Source organism: Anomalospiza imberbis, chromosome 4 (assembly GCF_031753505.1).
Source record: "Anomalospiza imberbis isolate Cuckoo-Finch-1a 21T00152 chromosome 4, ASM3175350v1, whole genome shotgun sequence".
Lineage (NCBI taxonomy): Eukaryota > Metazoa > Chordata > Aves > Passeriformes > Viduidae > Anomalospiza > Anomalospiza imberbis.
Window position 1 is genome coordinate 29,894,268 of NC_089684.1, and position 20,365 is coordinate 29,914,632.

The 20,365-nt window shown below is 43.2% G+C and overlaps 1 protein-coding gene across 7 annotated transcripts in view; it reads left to right on the forward strand.

The window, feature by feature from the left end:
- ARHGAP24 (Rho GTPase activating protein 24) overlaps nt 1-20,365 on the forward strand; it is a 181,361-nt gene that overhangs the window by 115,631 nt on the left and 45,365 nt on the right. Inside the window, exon 1 of one of the 7 annotated variants that reach the window (XM_068187697.1) lies at nt 19,728-19,752. The exons of the other annotated variants lie outside the window; for them this stretch is intronic. Within the exon in view, the coding sequence (XP_068043798.1) occupies nt 19,737-19,752 (16 nt within the window). The 5' untranslated portion in view covers nt 19,728-19,736. Of the gene's footprint in view, nt 1-19,727; nt 19,753-20,365 lie in introns of those variants that run through there. 7 annotated transcript variants of the gene reach the window in all.

Below are 20,365 nucleotides of genomic sequence, written 5' to 3' on the forward strand. Positions count from 1 at the left end.
TTGAGGAGGTTTGAAAGTAGAATTCATTCTTGTGGAATTAGATTATGCCCTGGTTGTTATATTTCCCTCTTCCACATCATCTTGTCTTTCTCATTTCCACAAATAGCTTTTTCATCTCGGTTGCCACTGGCAAAAGCCTGTAAGTAGGATTTTGGGACACATATGAGTGAATCAGAAATACTGTGGTTGGAAGTATTGCAGTCATTAGAAGGAGGCGCCAGAGTGATAGGTCACTTGGTCAAATTTAAGCATACTATGAGTTTTGGGTTTTTTTTCAGGAACAGGATGATAATGGTGAGAAGATAGTGCCAACAAGCAACCTCAGTGCTGAATCATAGTATCACCTGCCTTTCTGCAGCCTATCTCACATGTTCTTCCTTCAGAAATCAGGGTGCATACCTTACCCAGATCATGCTGTGATCACCAGTACTGGCAGGAATGAATCTTGGGCCACAACCAGTGCATTGAAGTACTGACATCTGAGAGGAACGAATGAACATGGACTTATCTTTGTCTTTTTCCTGCCTCTGAAAGATGGGAGATAGACTGGGAAAGGCAGATCACGTTTTGCCTTTCCCCTGGGGTACTCTGGTAATGGCAGAGCCTGTGTCTTTGTGGCTGGGAGAGGTGAGGGATAGGATGCTGCCTAAGAGCAGAAGAAGCTGATGAAAGCAGTGGAGTAATAGAAAGAAGATGATGAGATCCTTTACCAAAGAAGTTCTTACCTTAAGCAGTCCTTGTCTGGTCCTAAAAGGATGTGAGGCCACTGGTGGGATCTCTCTGCTTTATGAAGGGCTTTGAATGCCCTGAACAGTGTGATGTCCCTCAGGCAAAACAGGAAAGGCAGCTGTACAAGTGCACCAGCCTTACTCCTGTACTCCTTCCCAGCCTTACAAAACCTGACCTAACACCCTGAAGTTCACACATGGAATAGAGAGGAGTCTTAGGGGAAAGAAACAAATGCTGTGGGGGTTTGGGGCAGAGAAGATGACAAATTGCAAACACTTCAGTAACCTTAAGGGCAACTAAGTGAACTTTCAAAAGCATTTTGTGGGCCACCTTTCCAAAAGGAGTACAACTGTGCAGTGCCCAGGCTCTCCTGGGAGGGTCATCCTTGCCTGCCAGCCCTCCCTCTCTTAAGGTGGTCAAGTCGTGGTCCCAACTGCGTTTGAATCCTTCTGCTTAGCAAAAGGATACCGAGGCAGCAGTGGGTACTTGAAAAATGGTGCAGACACTGCTGTGTAATTATTACATCAAGGCCTCTGAGGTATGTGCCCTGATCCGTGACTTGACTTGTGATGCTGGCTGGTCCGGCTGGCAGCTGGCACCTTGTTAAGTCGGGGCATGGGATCTTGCTTTAGTGTGAAATCCCTTGGGGACAAAATCTACAGCTAACCCAGCAGAGTGCCGTGGTAGAAGCAGCAGGCTGTCCCCTGCCCTTGCACACACCCCCTGCCCCTGTCTGCCTGTTGTTTGCTCCCCTGCAGCTCGGGAGATCCTGTCCTTTGACCCTGTAAGAACCGAGGCACTGGCAGCTTTCAGCTTCTGTACTGAAAGGAGATGATTTCTGCTTTTAACACCAAAACTGAAGGGAGGCTTTTACTCAAAGATAGCAATGGATAGTAGTGAGAGACATTTCTCCTTCTCCTTGTGTGGGCGCTTACTCTGTCTTTTTAAAGCAGATAATAAACCAACTTTTATAGTTTGTGGTTTCTAACAGTTATCACTGATTGCAAATCACCTTATTTATCTATTTAGATTCCTTCCACTTCACCAAGTATCAAGTGAAATTACTGAGTTTCTGATGAGTGTCCTGTAAAATCTCAGTTAAGGTATGGTGAGACAGCATGTTGTAGTTATTTAAATGACAACTTTTTTTCTTTAAACGGGGTTCTTATTTGACATACTTCATTTCAGGTATGACCTTTGTGTCTCTGCTGGTGCATTTTCTGAGTTTATGACGCACTCCACATTCCTATAAAGCGTTTCTCACTTGATGTTCTTAGAGTCTTTACAAGATATAATTAACTGAAATACTGTGTCTCCCCTGTGACACAGTGAGGTCAGTAAATATTCTTAATTGCTTTTTGCAGAAAGAGGAAAATACGGTAGAGAAATTTTAAAGGAATTCACCAATGCTGGGTGAAAAGCTACTGAAGAGGCAGCAGTGGAGGCTGTGATTCCTGAACCCTCTTCAGTGTGCACCACTTCTCTTTCTTACATAAGCATGCATAGGAACGATGTAACCCAGTAGAGTGCGGCAAGATGTAGGTCAGGTTTCTTTTGTCAGAATATCTTCTGCTTTTTGACCTGTAAGTTGCTGAAAGCAACAAAAGCCTATGGATGAGGGAGCCTTTTCAGAACTGGTTAAAAAAGCAACAAGCAACCCCTGAAAGCCTCAATTCCCTCTAAAGAGCTATTTTTAGGAAGCTAAATCAAAGAAGAGTTCCCTGGGAATGGGGGGGGGGGGGGGGGTCTGTACACAAAGTTTCTGTCTGGCTGTCTTCAGATAGCTTAAAGTTTTAATGCACTTGTCAGGCTGTCACCTTCTGTGCCTGGTGAAAACAGAGACCAGACTGAATGGGCTGTCTGGGGCAGACCCTTCTTCAAGGCTGCTGGTGCCAGGCCTAGTCACTGGAGTTTTTGGGAAGAGGGAATGTACAGTGTTAAGAGGACTTTTAGTCCCATTTTGATCAAAAAATACTCTGTCCTGAGTTAAAGGGGAAACAGATTTCCACTGTGGTGTTGTTGGTTACTTTATCAGAAAAATGGCAGCACACAGAATCTTGAGCAGAAATTGCCATGTGTACTGATAATGATATAAATGTGATGCCTAGTTTTAAGGACCACAAAGGAAGGAAGCTTAACAGGGCATCATTGTCCTTTCACAGCTGTGTGGAAAAGCTGTGTCTGTCCCTTCAACCGTGCTACAAACCATATAGAAGTTCTTTTTTACCCTTGAGTACCTGGTGGTTTATTTTTCCTGAAAGTAGAATGGCTCTAATGACAAGTTTGGAAAGACTTTGAGGCTTTATTCTGTGTTTGAACATCCTGAATGTAAAGACCAATGTCAGAGTGGCAGTGCAGAAGTGCCAGCGGAAGTCAGTCCTTGCTGCTGGTGCTCTGAAACACTTCACTAGGAGCTGAAGCACTACTGGCTTTGTAAAAAGCAGGCTCTTGACTGTGAAAGTTGCAGAGAAGCAGCTGGGACAAGGAAGGCAAAACCTTCCATTTTCTGAAGCCCTTGGATCTTTCTTTTACCCAGCACATGTTAAATAGATATGATAGTAAATGCAGTCATGCAACAACAAATTGGATGAGCTGATTTAGGTGAAACGAGAATTGATGAGGAGTTAACTCTAAATTGTTACTGCTTTGACATTTGCAGCTCACATATTTTTTCCCTAGAAAATAAATCACCTTTTTTTCTACAGAGACACTAGAAAGAAGGCTTGGACACAATTTGTTTTTATTTCAGCTCAGTAGATCAGGAATAAAAGTATGTCCCTGTCATGAGAGCTGCTTCGCCCCAAGAAAGCCTCCTTGAGGGAGGGAAGGCAGGAGACACTAGAGATTCCTGTGGCCTTGAACCGTGCTGGCACAGGATAGTTGTTGAAACAGCAGTTACCACTTAGAATTGTTTGGAATTCTTGCCTAGAGACTTCAACAGAGTTACCAAAGGATAATTACGTCTGATAGTGAAGAATTGTGATAGGTCAGGGGGTGACTTAAACCAATCTAAAACAAGAGCAGGTGCTGGTGACACTAATTGAAACCCACAGGAAAGTAGGGACAAAATGAAGAGGGGCAGGCCCACTATCTGCTGTGTAAATACTGGGAAGCACTTTATTAGCAAACAAACCATCCCAGTCAGCCAGCTGAACTGAAGGAGGCTGGAGTGGGGAGTGTATCACCTATGGCTTGGGAGGAGACTGCAAGGTGAAGCTTTAATCCCATTGTTTCACAGGACACAGATTTGGTAGGTGGTGTTCTGTATAAGAAATTGGTGTGGTGAGTTTGCATTAAGGACACTCTGCCTTATCTCCTGTGGTCATTGCTATTAAATTTGGAATGTGAGAGTGATTTGGTTGTTGAATTGAAACTTACACAAAGGGAGTGACTTGGTGCTTGCTGTAACTGCATCCGTAGCTATCTGATGATGCAGCAAACATAAACGAGCCCTGCTGCAACCAGGCATTGGGAGCTATGGCCTCACACCTGGCCATGCCTCTGCTGGGTGTCAGGCCTATAGGAAATCAGTGTTAGCAAGCTAAGTGCCTTAATGTTCTCAGGCAATTCCAGGTGTATTCCAGAAAGTTTGAAATTTCCTTTTGTGTGACAGCAAGAAATTGGTAATACAGGCAGGGGACCTACATGTGAGAACTCTTCCAGCTTGGAAAAGATGGGGTTTTTTTTTTTTGGGTGGGAAAGTCCCACAAGCCCTCCTGCTGCTTATCCCTTTTTCCTGTAGTCTGCCTGTGTTGTGTCTGCTGTATTGCAGATGGAACCAATGTTTCTCTTGCATCTTATTATGAACTAGTGGAAGTGTGTTCACTTAAACAGCCAGGAACCAGAGTCAGGACAGAGTGGACTTGACCTTTATTTTTGATGGCCTGTCTTTAGAGTTCATGGTAGTATTCCCAGTGGTGGAATACCTACATAATGATAAGAATAATTACTTTTTTTTCCCTTTATCTGTAACTAATCTGTCTAAAGCCATAATTTAACAGCCAAAGACAGTCTGGATCAGGAAGGGCTTCTTGGCTGTAAGCAGGCAAGATGCAGGACTGCTTAGCTGATTAACTATTGGATCTGGAAGAGTAAATGCTGAGATGTCACTGTTTAAAATATTTACAGTGCTCTGTTAGCTTCCAGTTTGGGGAGAACTTATAGGCTTGAGGATAAAAATGTAGCTTTAGTCTAGAAAATGTAATTTACTGAGTAGCATCCTGTTGGTGCTAGGTACCTGAGCATTTTCAGCATTGAGATCCAATCATTGCAAAACCAGATGATAGGGAATGTTCATTTTCTGTAATCTGTGGGATTGACCTCAGTGTTACCATAACAAAGTCATTGCTTTGTTGTCCATCCCTTCTGTTACATGCCCCTGTGGGTTTTCTACCTGTTTAATCTACTTCTGCAGCTATCAACTCATATTAGATCAGTATTTTGGCTAATTCTGAGCACACTGTATATATTCAGAGCACTCAAAATAGTCTCCTAGTGCAGCTGAAACCACACTGTGGTCTGAATTGCATGACTAAAGGGAAAGAATCCCCTTAGATTCATTGCTTGACACTTAATATCCAGAGAAGATGGTGACTGTGTACTCATATACCATTAAAGAAGTAAGTATATTTAAACCTTTGGAATTAAGTAATTTGCCATCCCCTCTTGCAGGCTACTTTTACATCTGGCAAATCAAAGTTGCCGTTTGTAAAGTGGGATTTAAAAAACCCTCAGACAGCAGCCCCAAAGGAAAGGCTGCTCTCCCATGGCTGGCGGCCAGCTGCCTGGGAGGCAGCTTCATCCCACTCCCCCTGCCCATTTCTAGTGCACGGGGCTGTCTGCAGCTGCACGCTGCTGCAGACATCAGAGGCATTAACAAGAAATGGCTCTTCCGCATAGAAACCGCTGTGGCAGCGTAATCTTTGTCCGGGACTGTTCAGGCAGCAGTCTGAGCTGCCCTAGTGGGAATAAAACATACATTGGACCAGTGCTGGGGAGCTGCACGGATATGGTCTGCTGATAGCTGAAGGTGGGGCTGAGCTGGGACAAACCAGTGCATCCATGCTATCCTGGAAAACTGGAAAAGAGGTTGGGACTGGAAAGGAGCAGCAGCAGTAAGGAGCAGAGGTACTCTGTGTGCTCTTTGGTTTTGTCCTGGGCAAGTAAAAGCAACAGCAGCTTTTAAAACACCATTGTGTTCATGGTGAGGTGGAAGAGTCCCTTTTTCAAAAATTTATACTACAAGTTCTCCCAGCATAAATATCACCAGATGAAGTTTGTTGTATTTTGTTTTGTTTGTTGTTTTCCTTTTGAATGGGTTTGCCAGCATTGTGATCTGTAGTCTTACAAAGATGTTTACATCCCTGGAGCATGTGCTGGAATCTTTTTCCAAAAGCTTGGATCTGCTGGAACTTACCTGTATTGTGGAAATTTCAACTTCAGTCAGTTCCTCAGAGTGAGCATGTGGGACCTGTGGCTGTAATGCACTTCCAGCTGAGGGGCAGGGCAGTGCTTCCTGATGAGAAATTTCCACTGTGTCTGCTGTGGATGAGCATGTACATATGTCATCATGTGCTCCTGACAGAAGAGAAGCCTGGTTTTGGAGTCTCCACTTTTTAGATAGAAGAAATAGAAATTATTTTTATTTCTTGGAGAGAATTGTTTCAGTAAGTCCTACAACAAGGCAGAATTATTTATGGGTGTGTTTTGTTTTTTTTTTTTCCAATCAAGAATCGGAAAGGTTGAGGAAAAAGCCTCTCAACTTTCCTAAAATAAGATCAGAATTAGAACAAGTCAAGAACGTGTTAAATTTATTCTGTAGCCATGCTCTAGCTGTTAGAGATCACAGGGGCATAGTATTGTGGTAGTTTGAAAAGTTGTCAGCAAACAGGAAAATTAATGTAACTCTCCTACTTTAAACAAAATACCAGCTTCTTTTGTCAGAGACTTCACAAAAATCAATGCTTTTTTAACATAAGCCTGCTATAAGACAGATTTTAATGCAGCAGAAGCAGATATGCTCAGATTTAGAAATGGATGAAGTGAAAGAGAATTGGAGTGTAAACTGTTGTTCTTGTAAATAGACAAGAAATAACATACTGAAGTATGATAGTGTTCCAGGGTATTCTGATACACAGCTCTGGGGAAAAAGCTGGTAATATAACTCAAGAAAGAAATTGGGAATTTTTGTGATTGTCTCTCGGAGACAATGTTCAGATGACCTGAAGGTTTATTTGTGGCATCTTCTCTTTCCAGTGCTATAGTTCAGCTGTCAACCTTTTTATCTGAATAGAGTAGTTGGTGAGATGGGAGCTGTTAGAGAGGAAGCATGGCAGAATAATCTGGAAGGAATGGCTGCACCTGTATCAGCTCTCTACCTGCCTATACCAAAGGTCAGGACAGTTGCCCAAAAGCATAGCTGCAGAGGTTTGGGAAGAGGTAAAAGTGGCAGAGTAATTTGCAGGGATGGTATTTTGTATAATTTCAGCAAAATCTACACGTCTCTTGCTGGATGGAATTAGAGCTGTAGTACTCCTTCAGTGTTTGGTGGTAGCTTGTTAGATCTGGATGGAAAATACTCCTTGCTTTTATAATTAAATTCTCAGTTTTTTCCATCGCAATTTTCAGTCTTCCTTCTGCTGGCTTTGGTATTACACTGCGTGTAAGCTTTTCTTCCATCCTCACTGCTACCACCGAGTTGGAAGGAACTGACTCCTCCAGTTTGTTCAGCCAGCTGTGCTCATAAAGGACTTTGATTCTAGCCCAGATGCTGAAGAAGGCAGTTCTGTTCATGGGTCAGCTCCCTCAGCACAGTAGTCTGTGGGGGAACTGGTCCTTTGTAACTCCTCTGGTATCTTATGCTTGAGTTGTCTTATTTTGCATGTGGAGAGAGGACAGTGGCATCTCAGACCTGCCCTCTCCTTAGTGCTCCTGCCGCATCTGCATTGGGGTTACACAGTGGGAACTCTAAAATGGGAACTGGATCAGCTGAGGCCAGTCCTTCTGGAGAAAGCAGGATCCCAAGGTGTGTAAAAGTAATGCAAGCGCTGATAGCCTGAAGAGCCTGTCTTCTTGTGGTTCTGCTCTTTGTTGTGTAGTGTGGTGTAGTCCAGTTACAAGATTTAGGTCACCAGTTCTACTAAGAGCTAGAGGAATTTCCCAAGGATAATCTAAAGGATGGGATCTGAAAAATGTTCTGAGGCTCAACTTAAATGCTTGTGATATTGGAGGCAAGAAATGTTCTGCTTTGCACTAGTGTTCACAAAAATGCGTTTCTTTCTATTTATCAGGCCTTTCAAGCCTTAGTGTTCTATAAACCACATGTCTACCAAATCCAATTATTAATGGCTCATTTTTTTCATAGCTTGATAGCTCAATACAAGGAATGTTTGGGATGCCTGGGACAAATGAGGTCCCTTACAGCAGCTGCACATTGTACTTTCCTGCCCTTTTCCTAGCACCTGCAGCTTTATATTCCTTAGTTTGTGCTTGTTTCACTGTGAACAGAGGCTCATATTCAGGAGCTTGCTGTTCAGCATGGCTTTCCAGGAGAAATGTGAACGTGATGAGTGTCCCTGACCTTTTTGTCCTTGGCCATAAAAATCTTTCCATTGTATGCAGCTGCATGTACAGCAGGTTGGTGTTTGCCTCCTTGAACCGCATTAGGGATTAACCTTTTGCAAAAGCAAATTGCAGACAGCAGACAGCAATTGCAACCTGCCTGCCACTGCACCCTATCAGCTCTCTCCTTTGTGAGGCAGACATTTGCCTCTGGCTTGGGACTCCAAGCAAATAAAAAAATCTGTCTTGCCCCAGTGAAAGGAGAACTTTAATGAGGTTCTTGGAGACCTTCTGCACTCTGCCTTGAAATGTAAATTTACTCAGGGTTGGAGATTATTTTGGAAGAGAGGGAGCAAGAAAGTGATACCTTTGTCACAAAGATGGAGAAGGCAGCCTGGTGGCTATGTTAAAATGCCTATGCATTGATTGATATTGACTGAGTCTGCTCAGAAGAGAATGCTTATATTATGTGCTGTGGCTGAGGGGATGTTGAAATACAGGCAGGAATTATCAGACAGGTTTCTGTCAGGGCTGTCGTCACTGTTGTGTTTCTCTTTGGCTTTTAAATCCTTTCTCTGTTTAAAAGAGCAATTGACAGAACCACCTTTCCTGGTGGAAGCTTGTTTTACAGTCTTGGGACCTAGCTTACCCTTCCCAGCTGAAGAACTTTGGAAAAATATAAGAGATGGATGACTGTAAGAATAACAAAGTGTAAATTAGTTGAAAATAAACATTTTGCAGTATGCTAAATACTGTCTTGTGGGCTAAGACAGTCTCCCTTTATTGGAGATGTATGGAAGCATTTCTGAGAAAAACAGGACTGGGTTCCTATGGGGGAGGAGGAGAAGTGAGAGCAGTAGAAGCTGTTAACTGCCCAAAGGTGCTTTGGGCAGGCAAGTGCAGATAATGGGGTAGAGCAGAGGAAAAGGGGCCATGCTGCAAATCACCTGCATTAGCTCTGGAGGTCAGATCTGAATGCTAGAATTGAAGGCCCAGGTGCTGCAATTTTGGCTCTTGTGGCTGCAGGTGACCTCCAAAGAAATGTCCCCCAAACGAGCAGCATGGTAGTGCTGGCCCCTGAGCTCAGCTAGCAAAGGGCACCAGTTTGGGTTATTAAGCAGTATTTGCGATCATTTCCACCTCAGTGATTATGGCTTTGATTTTAGCTTGGCTATTAACTATACATTGAGTTCAAAGCTGGGACAGCAGAAACATTTGTTTGCATAATGAACAAAAAGATCAGTTGCAAACATTGAGGATTCAGATCAGCTTTCATGCTGGCAGGTAGTTGCTTGACCCAGGTCAAGAAACTGGGCAGCATTTCATGGGCTTCAGCCCAGACTGGCCCAGCTGGCCCAGGGAGTCAGGTTCCATCTCCTTTCTTGCTGCTGGGATCTTTCTGCTAAACCAAACATCACAAACACATCTGTCTGGTTCTGTACAGCACAGACCAGAGAAATTGCTGCTGCTCTTTATGCCTTACATTTAATTCCCCATATAATGTATTTAACTGCCCATCTTAATGGTTTGTTACTAGAATTACAAAATGCCATCTTGCTTATAAAATGAGCAAAATGCCACAGTTGGCAGCTGGGTCTCAGGTAATGTCTTGGCATGATGTCAAAACGACTTGGTAGCAATCAGTGTGCCCATGGACAAGGTATCAGTGTGATAATGAATGTTTAAGTGTTTACACTAGTTTAACTCTAGTCAATAAAACAGGTGAAGATAGAGGAAAGCAGAGGAAGTGAGGAATGGAACAGGTGGTGGCTGGAGTCAGTGCTTGGGGAGCTGCACTCAGACTGTGGGTGCTGCCTGCAGCCACAGGGAGCTTTGGGCATTGCCCTGACAACACAAGACCAGATAAAGTGTTTTGTCTTACTCAGGGTTTGGGTGCTCTAGTAGAAGAGGGCTGGAACACTTGCCTGATACTCTTGGTTAACTAAGAAGTACGTGAAGTGCATTTGAATTTGCCAAAGGGGTCAGGTAAAAATTATGAGTCGATTTTGTAGGATGTTTTCAACAAATAACAGGTCAGATGTTTCTCCTTTTGGAAGAACCTCATATTGCTTCTAACATTATCAAGATTGCTATTAAAATAGGGCATTAAATGAACAAAATACTTTAAATATTACTTTATGGTGTATTTTTACTGCCCTGAAAGGAGCATTTGTAGCTTTGTTTTACCAAGGAAGTCAAAAAGCTTGTCATTTTCAGTCAGTGAAAGGACTGTTTGGCTTTCTTTGGCCAGCATTCCACAAACTCACTTATTCATGTAGCTATAAATAACTTAATATTTTCCTATCTACACGTTTTGATATATAACAGCAGCAGCTAAAGAAAATAACTGCTTTCCCAGTCTACAATAAACTGCTGAAAAATACTCTCACATATGTGTCTTTTCCTTTCTTGACTGAATTATATACATGTCAGATGATAGGAAAAGTGTATTGTCTTTGGGCCGCAGCCTGTGATGTGTATACAAATAAAAAGATTTATGTGGGGATCAAAGGTATTTGTTGACAGAGATATTTGAGAGGTATTTGTTCCATAAACAACAGCAATGAAGGCTGAGGTCCCTGAGTGCCCAGGGACAGAGCAGACTGAACCCCCTCCCTAGGTGTGGGGTGAGTTAAGGCAATACTGACTTCACATTCTCAACCTCTTCCCCAAGTAAAAACAGGTTCAATTAGAAGCAGACCTGATTTCTGTAGCTGCCTGAACCATGTTTTCCTTCTCCATTCCTCTCTTTGCCATGCAAATCTGTGTGTGTGAGGGACACAGAGCTTGATGTGCAAACCTCAACTCTCTTGATGTGATGTCTTCAACTCTCCCTTTATATTGCTTTTCTAGGCAGGGTGTTAGAGGAGTCTCAGTTTGCCCTTCTACCTCACAGCCTCATTCAGGGAACCTGTTGTATTTTGTTGGCTGGACTGCCTTTCAAAAAATAAAAGCATAATTCTCTGGTACGTCACAGGTCACATCTTCTGTGGAGGGTTAATTCATAGATCCTGGGGCAGGCTGTTGATACCAGGCTGGAGAGAGGATGAGGGAAAAGGCATGTTGGTGGTGCTAAATGTAATCAGTAGAGCAGAGAGCTTTGCTTGGGATGGAGCTGTTTGTTTTCTCTTCTTTCATATTTTTCTTAGGTAAGCAGAGCTTTGTTTCCTGACTCCTCTTCTGAAATAGCAGGTGATAGTTTAATGAAAATGAAGCAGCAGTGTTTCAGGGAGGACAGAGATCTGATGTGTTCTTCTAATCATTGCAGTCCCAGAGGGGATGAACAGTTACCTGGGTGGGTGTAAGGTTGGCTGGGCAAGCGTTGCTGCCACACAAAGGCTTCTGTCATTGAGGCAGAGCTGTGGCTGCTTCTGGTGCATCCCCTCCTCTTGCTCCAAGACAGCCAGGCCCAATGGCATCTGCTGAGGCTATTAGCTGGTTAAGCCCGGGCTCTGATTTCATCTTTGTGGGGTCATTAGCAACTTGGCATCTGCTAGCAGCTAGAGGCTTCACCTTCTTATAATGGGCTTTTGTTATCATTACAGTTACTGGGGCCTCTTGTAAAGGGGAGCTCCACATGTGCATTACAATAAATAGCTGTGTGCCAGAGCTATTCGGAGGTAGTTGTTGTCACCCTGAGAGCTGAAAGTTAAGTCTAGTCTTCTCTTCCCTGTGTGATCACAACACTTGGCTTACAAGTGAATGTTACATGAAAAGTAGCATGGACTCAAGGCACAAAGTCCTGATTCAAACTCAAATCCAACTAAGTATTTCTAGGGGAAGGGGCTCAGGTGGTGCTTTCTGGTGCAGGGCAGTCACTAATGAAAATGCTTCACTCGGGTAGTTTCTGCATTTCTGTCTCTGTGATTTCATCTGCCTTGATGCTCTGTTGTTGTCTGGGTTGCTATGGCTGTGCCAGCATGAGGCTGGCTCCCCTGCAAGGAGTCATGAAAAGAAGTGGCTGCCTTTCTGCTCTCTTATCAAAATATGCCAGGGGTGCTCAGCAACCTTGGAAGGCCTGTGTTTGTTAATAATCCATGTCTGCAGCAGCCAGTTGTTCAGGACCTCTCCATGCCTGTTCACTGTGCTAGTTATGATGGCTGCCTTTTGCAGGTGCTGAGAGTAGAGTAGAGCTGCTGCTATTCAGCAACTCTTCAGAAGTAATCCCTGTGTGAGGCAGCCTTGGCTATTTAACTTGGTTTTGAGGGTCTCTGTTAGGAATGATGTCTCCAGTGAAACAGCAGTGCTGATGGCAGGCAGCAGGCTGCCTAGTTCACTTTTTGTGACTGCAGTATTTCCTTGGGGTATCACCAACAACACCAGGTGCTATTAAAGCTGCTGGGTTTATGGAGAGAATGGAACATCTGCTTCCTACAAAAGCTGTTGCCATAGCAGCTGTGTGCTTTAAGAATGGCTTCCTAATACACTGGAGGTATTTAATGTGTACTGTAAGGGTTGAATGAAGTACAAAACAATCTGTTCAAGAGCCAACATAGTTGGGCCTTGTGCTAAACCATGAGCATAACTGGAATCAAGCCTTTAGGGCCAGCAGTCCTCAGCCAAGTATCTCCGCACCCATCATATCAGCAGTACGTAGGCATGTCATGTTCAGAACTGCCTTCTGTAAGCTGAACTTAGATGGAAGCAGAAATGGGGATAGGGAAGCCAAGACAGAGACTGGTTTGCACATTTTCTGCTGCACTTAAAGGAGAATACGTACTCAAAGAAATGAGGCTGGAGCTGCAAATGCAAGCCACAGCATGGTTAAATTCCTGAACTGACTTTTTTTGGTTTTTAACTCTATGTCATGTATGATTGATCTCTAATTTCTGCCTACTGGGAGAAGGAATTTCAGTGTCAACTGTGTTTTCATTCTCCTCTTGCCACTTTAGCGTGGAAAATGGTAAAATGTCATTTGTTTGTATAAATATTTTACATTCTCATTTTTCATTTGTGTTGTCTTAAATCAAAATTGCTTGGGACTGTAATAGCCTCATTTTACTGAGGCACTTTTATGAATCTGTAATGAGATTCATAAAAGTGGCTAAATGAACAGTGAAGAGGGGAAATAAGAGTTTTGTCAGATTGTTGCACATAATACAAGTTCATGACCATAAATCCCAGTGGTGCTTCATTGCATTTGGAGTCCAAGGGCTGGGTTTAGTGCAGGGTTTCATTCTGAATAAAATCCTCATCAAGTTAGAAACATCATCTGTAGCTGACCAATGGGATGGAGTCCTCCTTTCTTTGTGTGCCAGCTTTGGGCTGAGCACGATGAGCCCTGTCTCCTGTTAGCCCTCATTGTCCTGAGCAAGACCAGACCATGCACATATTTCTAGGCCAGTTGCTTTCTTCCCCTGGTTTCTCTGCTGTAGTCAGTAGGTTTTGGAGGCCCGTCTGCAATCTTTATGACTGCATGTATTTATCTAAATGCTTTAAGTCACCTGGTAGAAATTGTAGCTGCCAGTTAACATTTGTTTTCAGTGTCTTGAACATAGAAATGCTCTTCTCCTTCCTTCTTCTATCATTAATTATAGCTGTGCATGTAAAATCTGTGGTATACAGCCCCTGTGAATAGTGCCAAAGAAGAGTTGGTGTACACGGACTATGCACTGCCTGGTGCTGGTCAACAGCAGATAAACTGCTTTGCCACCATGGCCGTTGAGTGACCTGGAGCCTGTGCCTCTGCAGCCTGTCCACTACAGCTTAGTTTGCACAGACCTCTTGCAAGTTTGGGCTGGGAGCTGTGAAATGAGGTACATTATTACATTTCCAGCCCCAGGCGCTCAGTCTTCACTCTCTTGATCTCACAATTTACCAACTGTGTGTTTTTCTCAAATATGTCAGAGTAAAGTAAATTTGTAATTCCATCTCATTTTTCTTTTGCAATTATACCGCTCAAGGTTATATGTTACCAAGTTGAATTACAGACACAGTGTGTTGAGTTGGAAGTATCACTGTTAATAGATACTGCAGTTACTGTGCAACAATAATAACATACCTGTCACATCAAGAGGTAGGGAACCATAACAGCACGGTTTAAAGCCTTTTTCATTGTGCTCCTTCTACCACAACTTAGTGTGACAGTTACATGAATCAAAACTGAAGCAAAGTGTCTAAGGATGTAAAACCTGGCAGACAACTTGAAATGCCATCTTGGTGTGTTTTAACATGTGCTTTACATGAACTGAAGGACTGGAAATATATCTGAAAGAATGAGTTCTGAATAAGCAGAAGAGGGAAGCTCCTTTTTAATAAATTATAGCCAAAAATCTGCTTTCTTCCCTTCAGAGCTTTGGATGTTAGTGCTGTCTTCATAGCTGGATCCCTGCTGCCCTCTAGGAATTTTTAATGAAATATTGTCAGCGGTACCACCATACCTGTATTGCAAGCTAGGGATTGCTTTATTAGTGTTCAATAATAATGTTATTGAAAATGCTCCAGATTTCTACAGGGACTGCTGAATTGTTGTATCTTATTTTTGTAAGACCTTCAGGAGTTCTGCAGAGCCTCTCCATTACTGCAGTGTTCCTCAAGGCACTGGCAAAGTAAGCAGAAAGTGACTTTAAATAAATTAATAGATAAAGCAGATTTTTCATACATTCAGCAACACTCAGTTTCAGATTTCCAGTAGAGAGATGGTGTGCAGCAAGTCTAACAGAAATGTAATTTCCATCATTAGAAAGGTGTTCTGCCCTAAGTACCCCATAGCAGGATATTTAGCATGGCATAGCATTGGACATAATGGCTCTGTATGTTATAATGAGATCTAGAGTCAAAGCAAAACCCAGACTGGGAAGGAAGTTTAATTGCAGACTGGCATTTTGTAGCTCTGACAATTAGGGCCAGTATTGATGCCTCATCATCCTTCTCCCTCTCATAGGAGAGAATAAGTGATGTGACAACATTGTGTGGGATCTGGCCCCTGTTATGAAAATAGTGGATTCAGTATTTGTCTGTGGTTAATGAATGCAGCTTGGTTAGCTGGGATTAGTCCAGAGAGAAGTGCAATGAAAATGCCTAACCCTGGGCAAGTGAGTATCCTGGAAGGAGGTCCTTTTTAGAGGATTACAAATTTCACTCTAAGAAATACATTGCAATATGTTTCAGGGATAGATACTCAACAGGTTATTTAAGAAAATATTGTAATTAATACTTACGAAGTGGAAGAAACTCCACCATGGTTGATGTGAGTCTTAGAGGCACAGAGTATCAAATATAAGACTTGAGTATCCTGAATTTCCTGCCCAGAAATGGCACATGGACAGCAGAGCACAGCCTGCAAGGCCCATTCTGCCTTTACACCCTGGCTTCTCAGGGCAGCAGGAGACAGTGGGGGACAAGGCAGAGTTTGTGTGCTGCAAAGATGAGGAATGGATCAGTTTCCTGGTCTCCAGCCCTGGTTTCTCAGGATTTGTGCACTGAAATAAGCTCGATGGGTACACAGGTGCTTCTCAGCAGCGGGAGGGTTTTCTGGAGCAGGTCCTGACACAGTGTGCACGTTGAGTGGAACTGCAAGAGCTGCCTGCAATCTTGTCTCTCATAGTTAAATTCATTTTTACAGGTGACTGAAAACAAAAAAAATATGTTCATCTTTTATGAAGATCAGATGAGAAGGATTGCAGTGTCTTCCATAAAACTGAAAATGAATGATTTTTTGAGTAATGTGTTTTCTTCTAGTATATTCAGTTGTGCAGTCTATCATGACATGATTACCATTGATATCAGTAGTTGTTTGAGAAATAAACAGGAGTGAGATTTGCATTTTTATCGTAAGTTAAAAATCAGCATGCAAAAGCCTGCTATGAATGTGTTTGGACAAGTTTAACCCTACTGTTCTCAGTGGAAATACTCCAAACTTGAACTTCACATTGGGGTTAGAATTGGCTGGTTACTTCTTGTGTAGTCCCATAATGCATCTGTCATCCTATGCAATACAGAAAAAGTCTTGATGCAGAAACACGTTTCTATTTATATGTTCTAATCAATGAAACAGTGATGTCTGAGGTGAAATAAGCAGCTTAAAGTCAAGGCTGGTGGAAGCTAATACAAATCCTGGTAGTGAAATTAGGGATTTAATTTTCTATGGACTGATTTACAGGAGGGAAAATACATCACCTACCCAGAGTTGGTAAGACACATAATGGATTTATGCTTATTGCTGCAAATGGATGTCCTGAAAACTCTGTGACTTGCTTCTGGCTCCTGCAGTCTAGCACACGAGGTTGTTAGAGAGGGAATTTATTTGTTCAGAAGCAGATTCATTCCCAGCACCTCTTTGAGCAGCTGGGACAAATTTTTGGCAAATCTCAAATTGAAGAGGAGCACCCTGGGCAGTCTCTGTGAGCAGAGCATGGTGTGGGGACTGGGTCACAGGGTCACTGCAGCCACTGACCCCGTGGCTGTGGTGAGGTGGTCCCCACTGGTTATCACCGTTGTTTCTGTGTAATACTTTGGGATTTCTGTCCCCAGTTCCCCACGTTGCAGTGTAGCATTGCTGCAGTCTCTGGTTCCTGGGGGTGTAGAAGTTGTTTGTTTAAACTTGAAATATCCTCGTGGTATTTCACAAAGCTCAGTGGTTGTCTGCCCAGACTGTTCTCTGTGCGCAGTTTTCTGTTCACAGACTTCATGAGCATCACTTGGGCCCTGCCCTTCCTCTGCCTTTGAGGCTGTGGATGTTGCTATCAGGTCTCACACACTTGGCTAGTGATTTTGGAAACCTCAGGTGCTTCCTGTGTCCTCCCACTGCTGTGTTTCAGTCCTGGCTGTGTTTTCAAGGGGAGTGCAGGGACCTAGGTCTGGTTAAGGGCACAGAAACAAATCTCAGCAGCAGTGCTGCTGAGCAGGTACAGCCTGCTGGAGTCCTTAAGTCTGTCCTTCAGGAAGCACTGGGGTCTAAATGCCGTTTATTCCTGGTGCACAAGGAGCCAGATTCTTATCTTCCTGTGGCACATACCTGAGGCTTTTGTTCTCACAGAAGAAATTCATGCTGCTGATAAGTGTGGCTCCCTCCTGTTGTGTGGCCAGTGCACCCCACCAGCCAGGGGGGAGTCAGGAGCTGTGTTGATTCCCTAGCTCAGCTTTCCTGTTGAAACTGGATCCTGAAGCTAGGAATGGAATGGGGGTTCCCACTAAACAACTGAGCTTGAAATGTCTCCATTGATACCCACTCAGGGAGACTTGGAGAGCTGCTGAGTCAGTTCTTTGCATGATTTGCTACTATTTTTAGGAGTCTGTAATTTCATAAATTTCTCTGATGGATGAATTATGTTTTGGATTTATTTGGAATTTCTGTTGTTGTTGGAGACATTTTGTTTCTGCTTTATGAATCAGATAATTGTTCACTTTGAATTTCATGCACAGACTGTGTTTGTGTGTTTACAGTATTTTCAGCACAGGATTTAGGCTGAGAACAGCTTCATGACCACATGTAATATGCAGTTTTTTCAGAAGGCAGTGTTTTTATATCAATAACCATCATATGTGCCCTGAAAACTGGTGTTTCAGTAAATATGTGTTCTTGTGGTAGGCCAGTGAAAAGTCTGTGCTTACTTAATAGGGGTAAATTATTCTTGTTTTGCTTTCTGTAACCTCACAGACCACTCATGGAGCTTATTTTGAACAGCAGTTGAAGTAGCTCCTTCTTTTCTAAGTCATCACGAACAATGAAACACTCACAATGAAATATTCATTAAATATCTGATTATCTTGGATCATTTGCAGATCACATGATAGAAAAAGTATTGAAATTGTGTGCAGTAAAGGCTGTATTGCACATCAGTATAGCAGCCTTTTTTTTTTTCAAGTGCACTGAGCTTCTGGTAGTGCCATGGGGAAAACTGTACAGCCTATTGTAGTGTGTAGATGCAGGGTATGGAAAAGACAATGTATGTCTTGGGTAAATGTACCCAAGTGTCACCACCAGGTGGACAGGATGACAATATACTTATTCATCACACTGTCATCTGAAATTTTATGAAGCTAATTTTCTATGTTTTGGTGAGTCTTTCATAAATTTCTAATACAATGAAGCTTCTGGGTCCTGGCATCCACAAATGACAAAGTAAATCAGTGGTTCCCAAAACCTGGCTGTGACACTTGTCTATTTCTCCAGTATCTCTTCAAAAAACAACTCTGTGAACAGTTTTTGCTTTATGGAGTCCATGGTCAGGATCAGGAACTCCTTTGTGTTTAAATTAACATTTCGGGGACTAAAGACAGAGGAAGTGGGTTTGGGTATAGAAAACATGTTTGCTTGTTTTTTAAATAAAGTGTCTCTACACTTGCCCCGGTGAGAAAATGCAAGTTTTTCTTTCAGAACCTGAGCGTTCTTCCTCTCTTTCCTGAATGTAGCCTGGGAACAATTTCAGTGTGGTTTGTCCTCAGAGAGGATTTGCTTTTTAAAGTGGTTGGCTCATGCAAATCGCTCAGTCTTCCTCAAGTTGCTCCTTTCTACAGTAAGGGTTTTGGCTTTCACTGGATACTATACGCAGCGGGATAACTTCTTTGAATAGCATTTCATTCCTTTAAAGAAAAAACCCAAATACACGCACACCAACAAAATACCCAGCAAAGATGTTTTTAGATGACAGCTACATTTCAGTTCCCAGATGTATACCATAATTCCAGAATGAAGTTCCACTTTTCACTCAGCTGAAGTGCTTCACCTCACCCTCTCACTGCAGAGAATATTCGACCACTATAGTTCGTGATGCAGGTGACACCAACCTGCCAGTTTCTTTCTGTCCCTCTATATTGGGATAGGATTAGCAGTTTATCCCAAGTGTAGTCTAGAAGCATAACTCTGCTCTAATGGAATTGCATGTTGGTAGCCCAGCACTGGAATCAGACACTGAATTCTAAGGCTGGAAAGGCAAGTGACCCGAGTATCAAGATGGCATGCAGACAGCTGATTTGAGGACGCAGCCACCACCTTTTATGAATTAACTCTTGCAAATTTACTCTTGTGAATTTACTCTTGGATTGTTTTTCTGTGTGCAGGCAAGATTTCTCTGTGTGCAGTGAAGGTACTTCTGTCTCTTCATGTTAAGTGTCCTTCCAACTAATCAGATACTCATGCTGGGAATGAGATAAGATGTGATTTTGTTTTGACTGCCTCCAAGGTCAGAGCTGATGTTTGCACGGCTTCAAGCAGATTTGGTAGGCTGCTGATATCCGTGTCTGTCTTCTTTTGATGATAAGCCTCCTTTGTCCCTTGGAGGGAGGGGAGGAATGGAGAGGCCAACTGCAAAGAAGCATGTGTTTTGCAAGGCACTACAGGTGAATTCTGTGGATGTCAGAGCAAAAAGCTGTGGAGCTGCCTGGAAGGTTGCTTTTGACCGAAGCTGTAGGCAGCACACAGTAGTAGTACATTTTGAGCAGTGTTCCCCTGTCCCTGTGTGTTAAACAGCCAGGGTCTTTGTGAGAACTACACATCCACACTGGACATGAGCAAGGGCCAAGGTGAGCTGTTGGCAAGGTATGCAGAGCTTCCTTTGGTGTTCTGGAGTTGTGGTAAGCCATATTGTGATGGTGGTGGGAAGTGGTGGGAGCAGCCCATCTGCTGGACAGAGCCAAGTTCAGCTGCTGACCCTGGCAAGTGACAACAGGCAGTCTGTTCCATGGCTGAGCTAGCACAGGTGACACGTCTGTGTCCTCTGCAGTAGTGTGGGTAGCAGTAAAAGGGCTCTCTTGTGCATACCAGTACACCTTAACTGAGCTGGGTGAGCACAGCCTGCTCTAGGATGGCTCTGAAGTGCTCTGCAGCAATGTCATGCTGTGATTTCTTTTTCAGGGCCTTTAGAGAGAGGCCACATGCACAAAAGTCAGCTGAGAATTACCATCTCCTGAAGGTGTGGGGCTGGCTCTTCCTGCAGCAGTGTCGGAGGGAAATCTAACAGTCACCAGCCTCTGACACAGCAGGTTTGGTGCCCAGCTCTGGGTTTTTCCCAGTTGTATGCTTAAATACTAATGGGAACTCAAGTGGTTCTCTTGCCATCTCTGAGAACAGACATGCTGTCTGGGAGGTTCAGTTTTGTTTGGTAGGGTCCCAGAGAAATTCAGTTTGCTTTGTAAA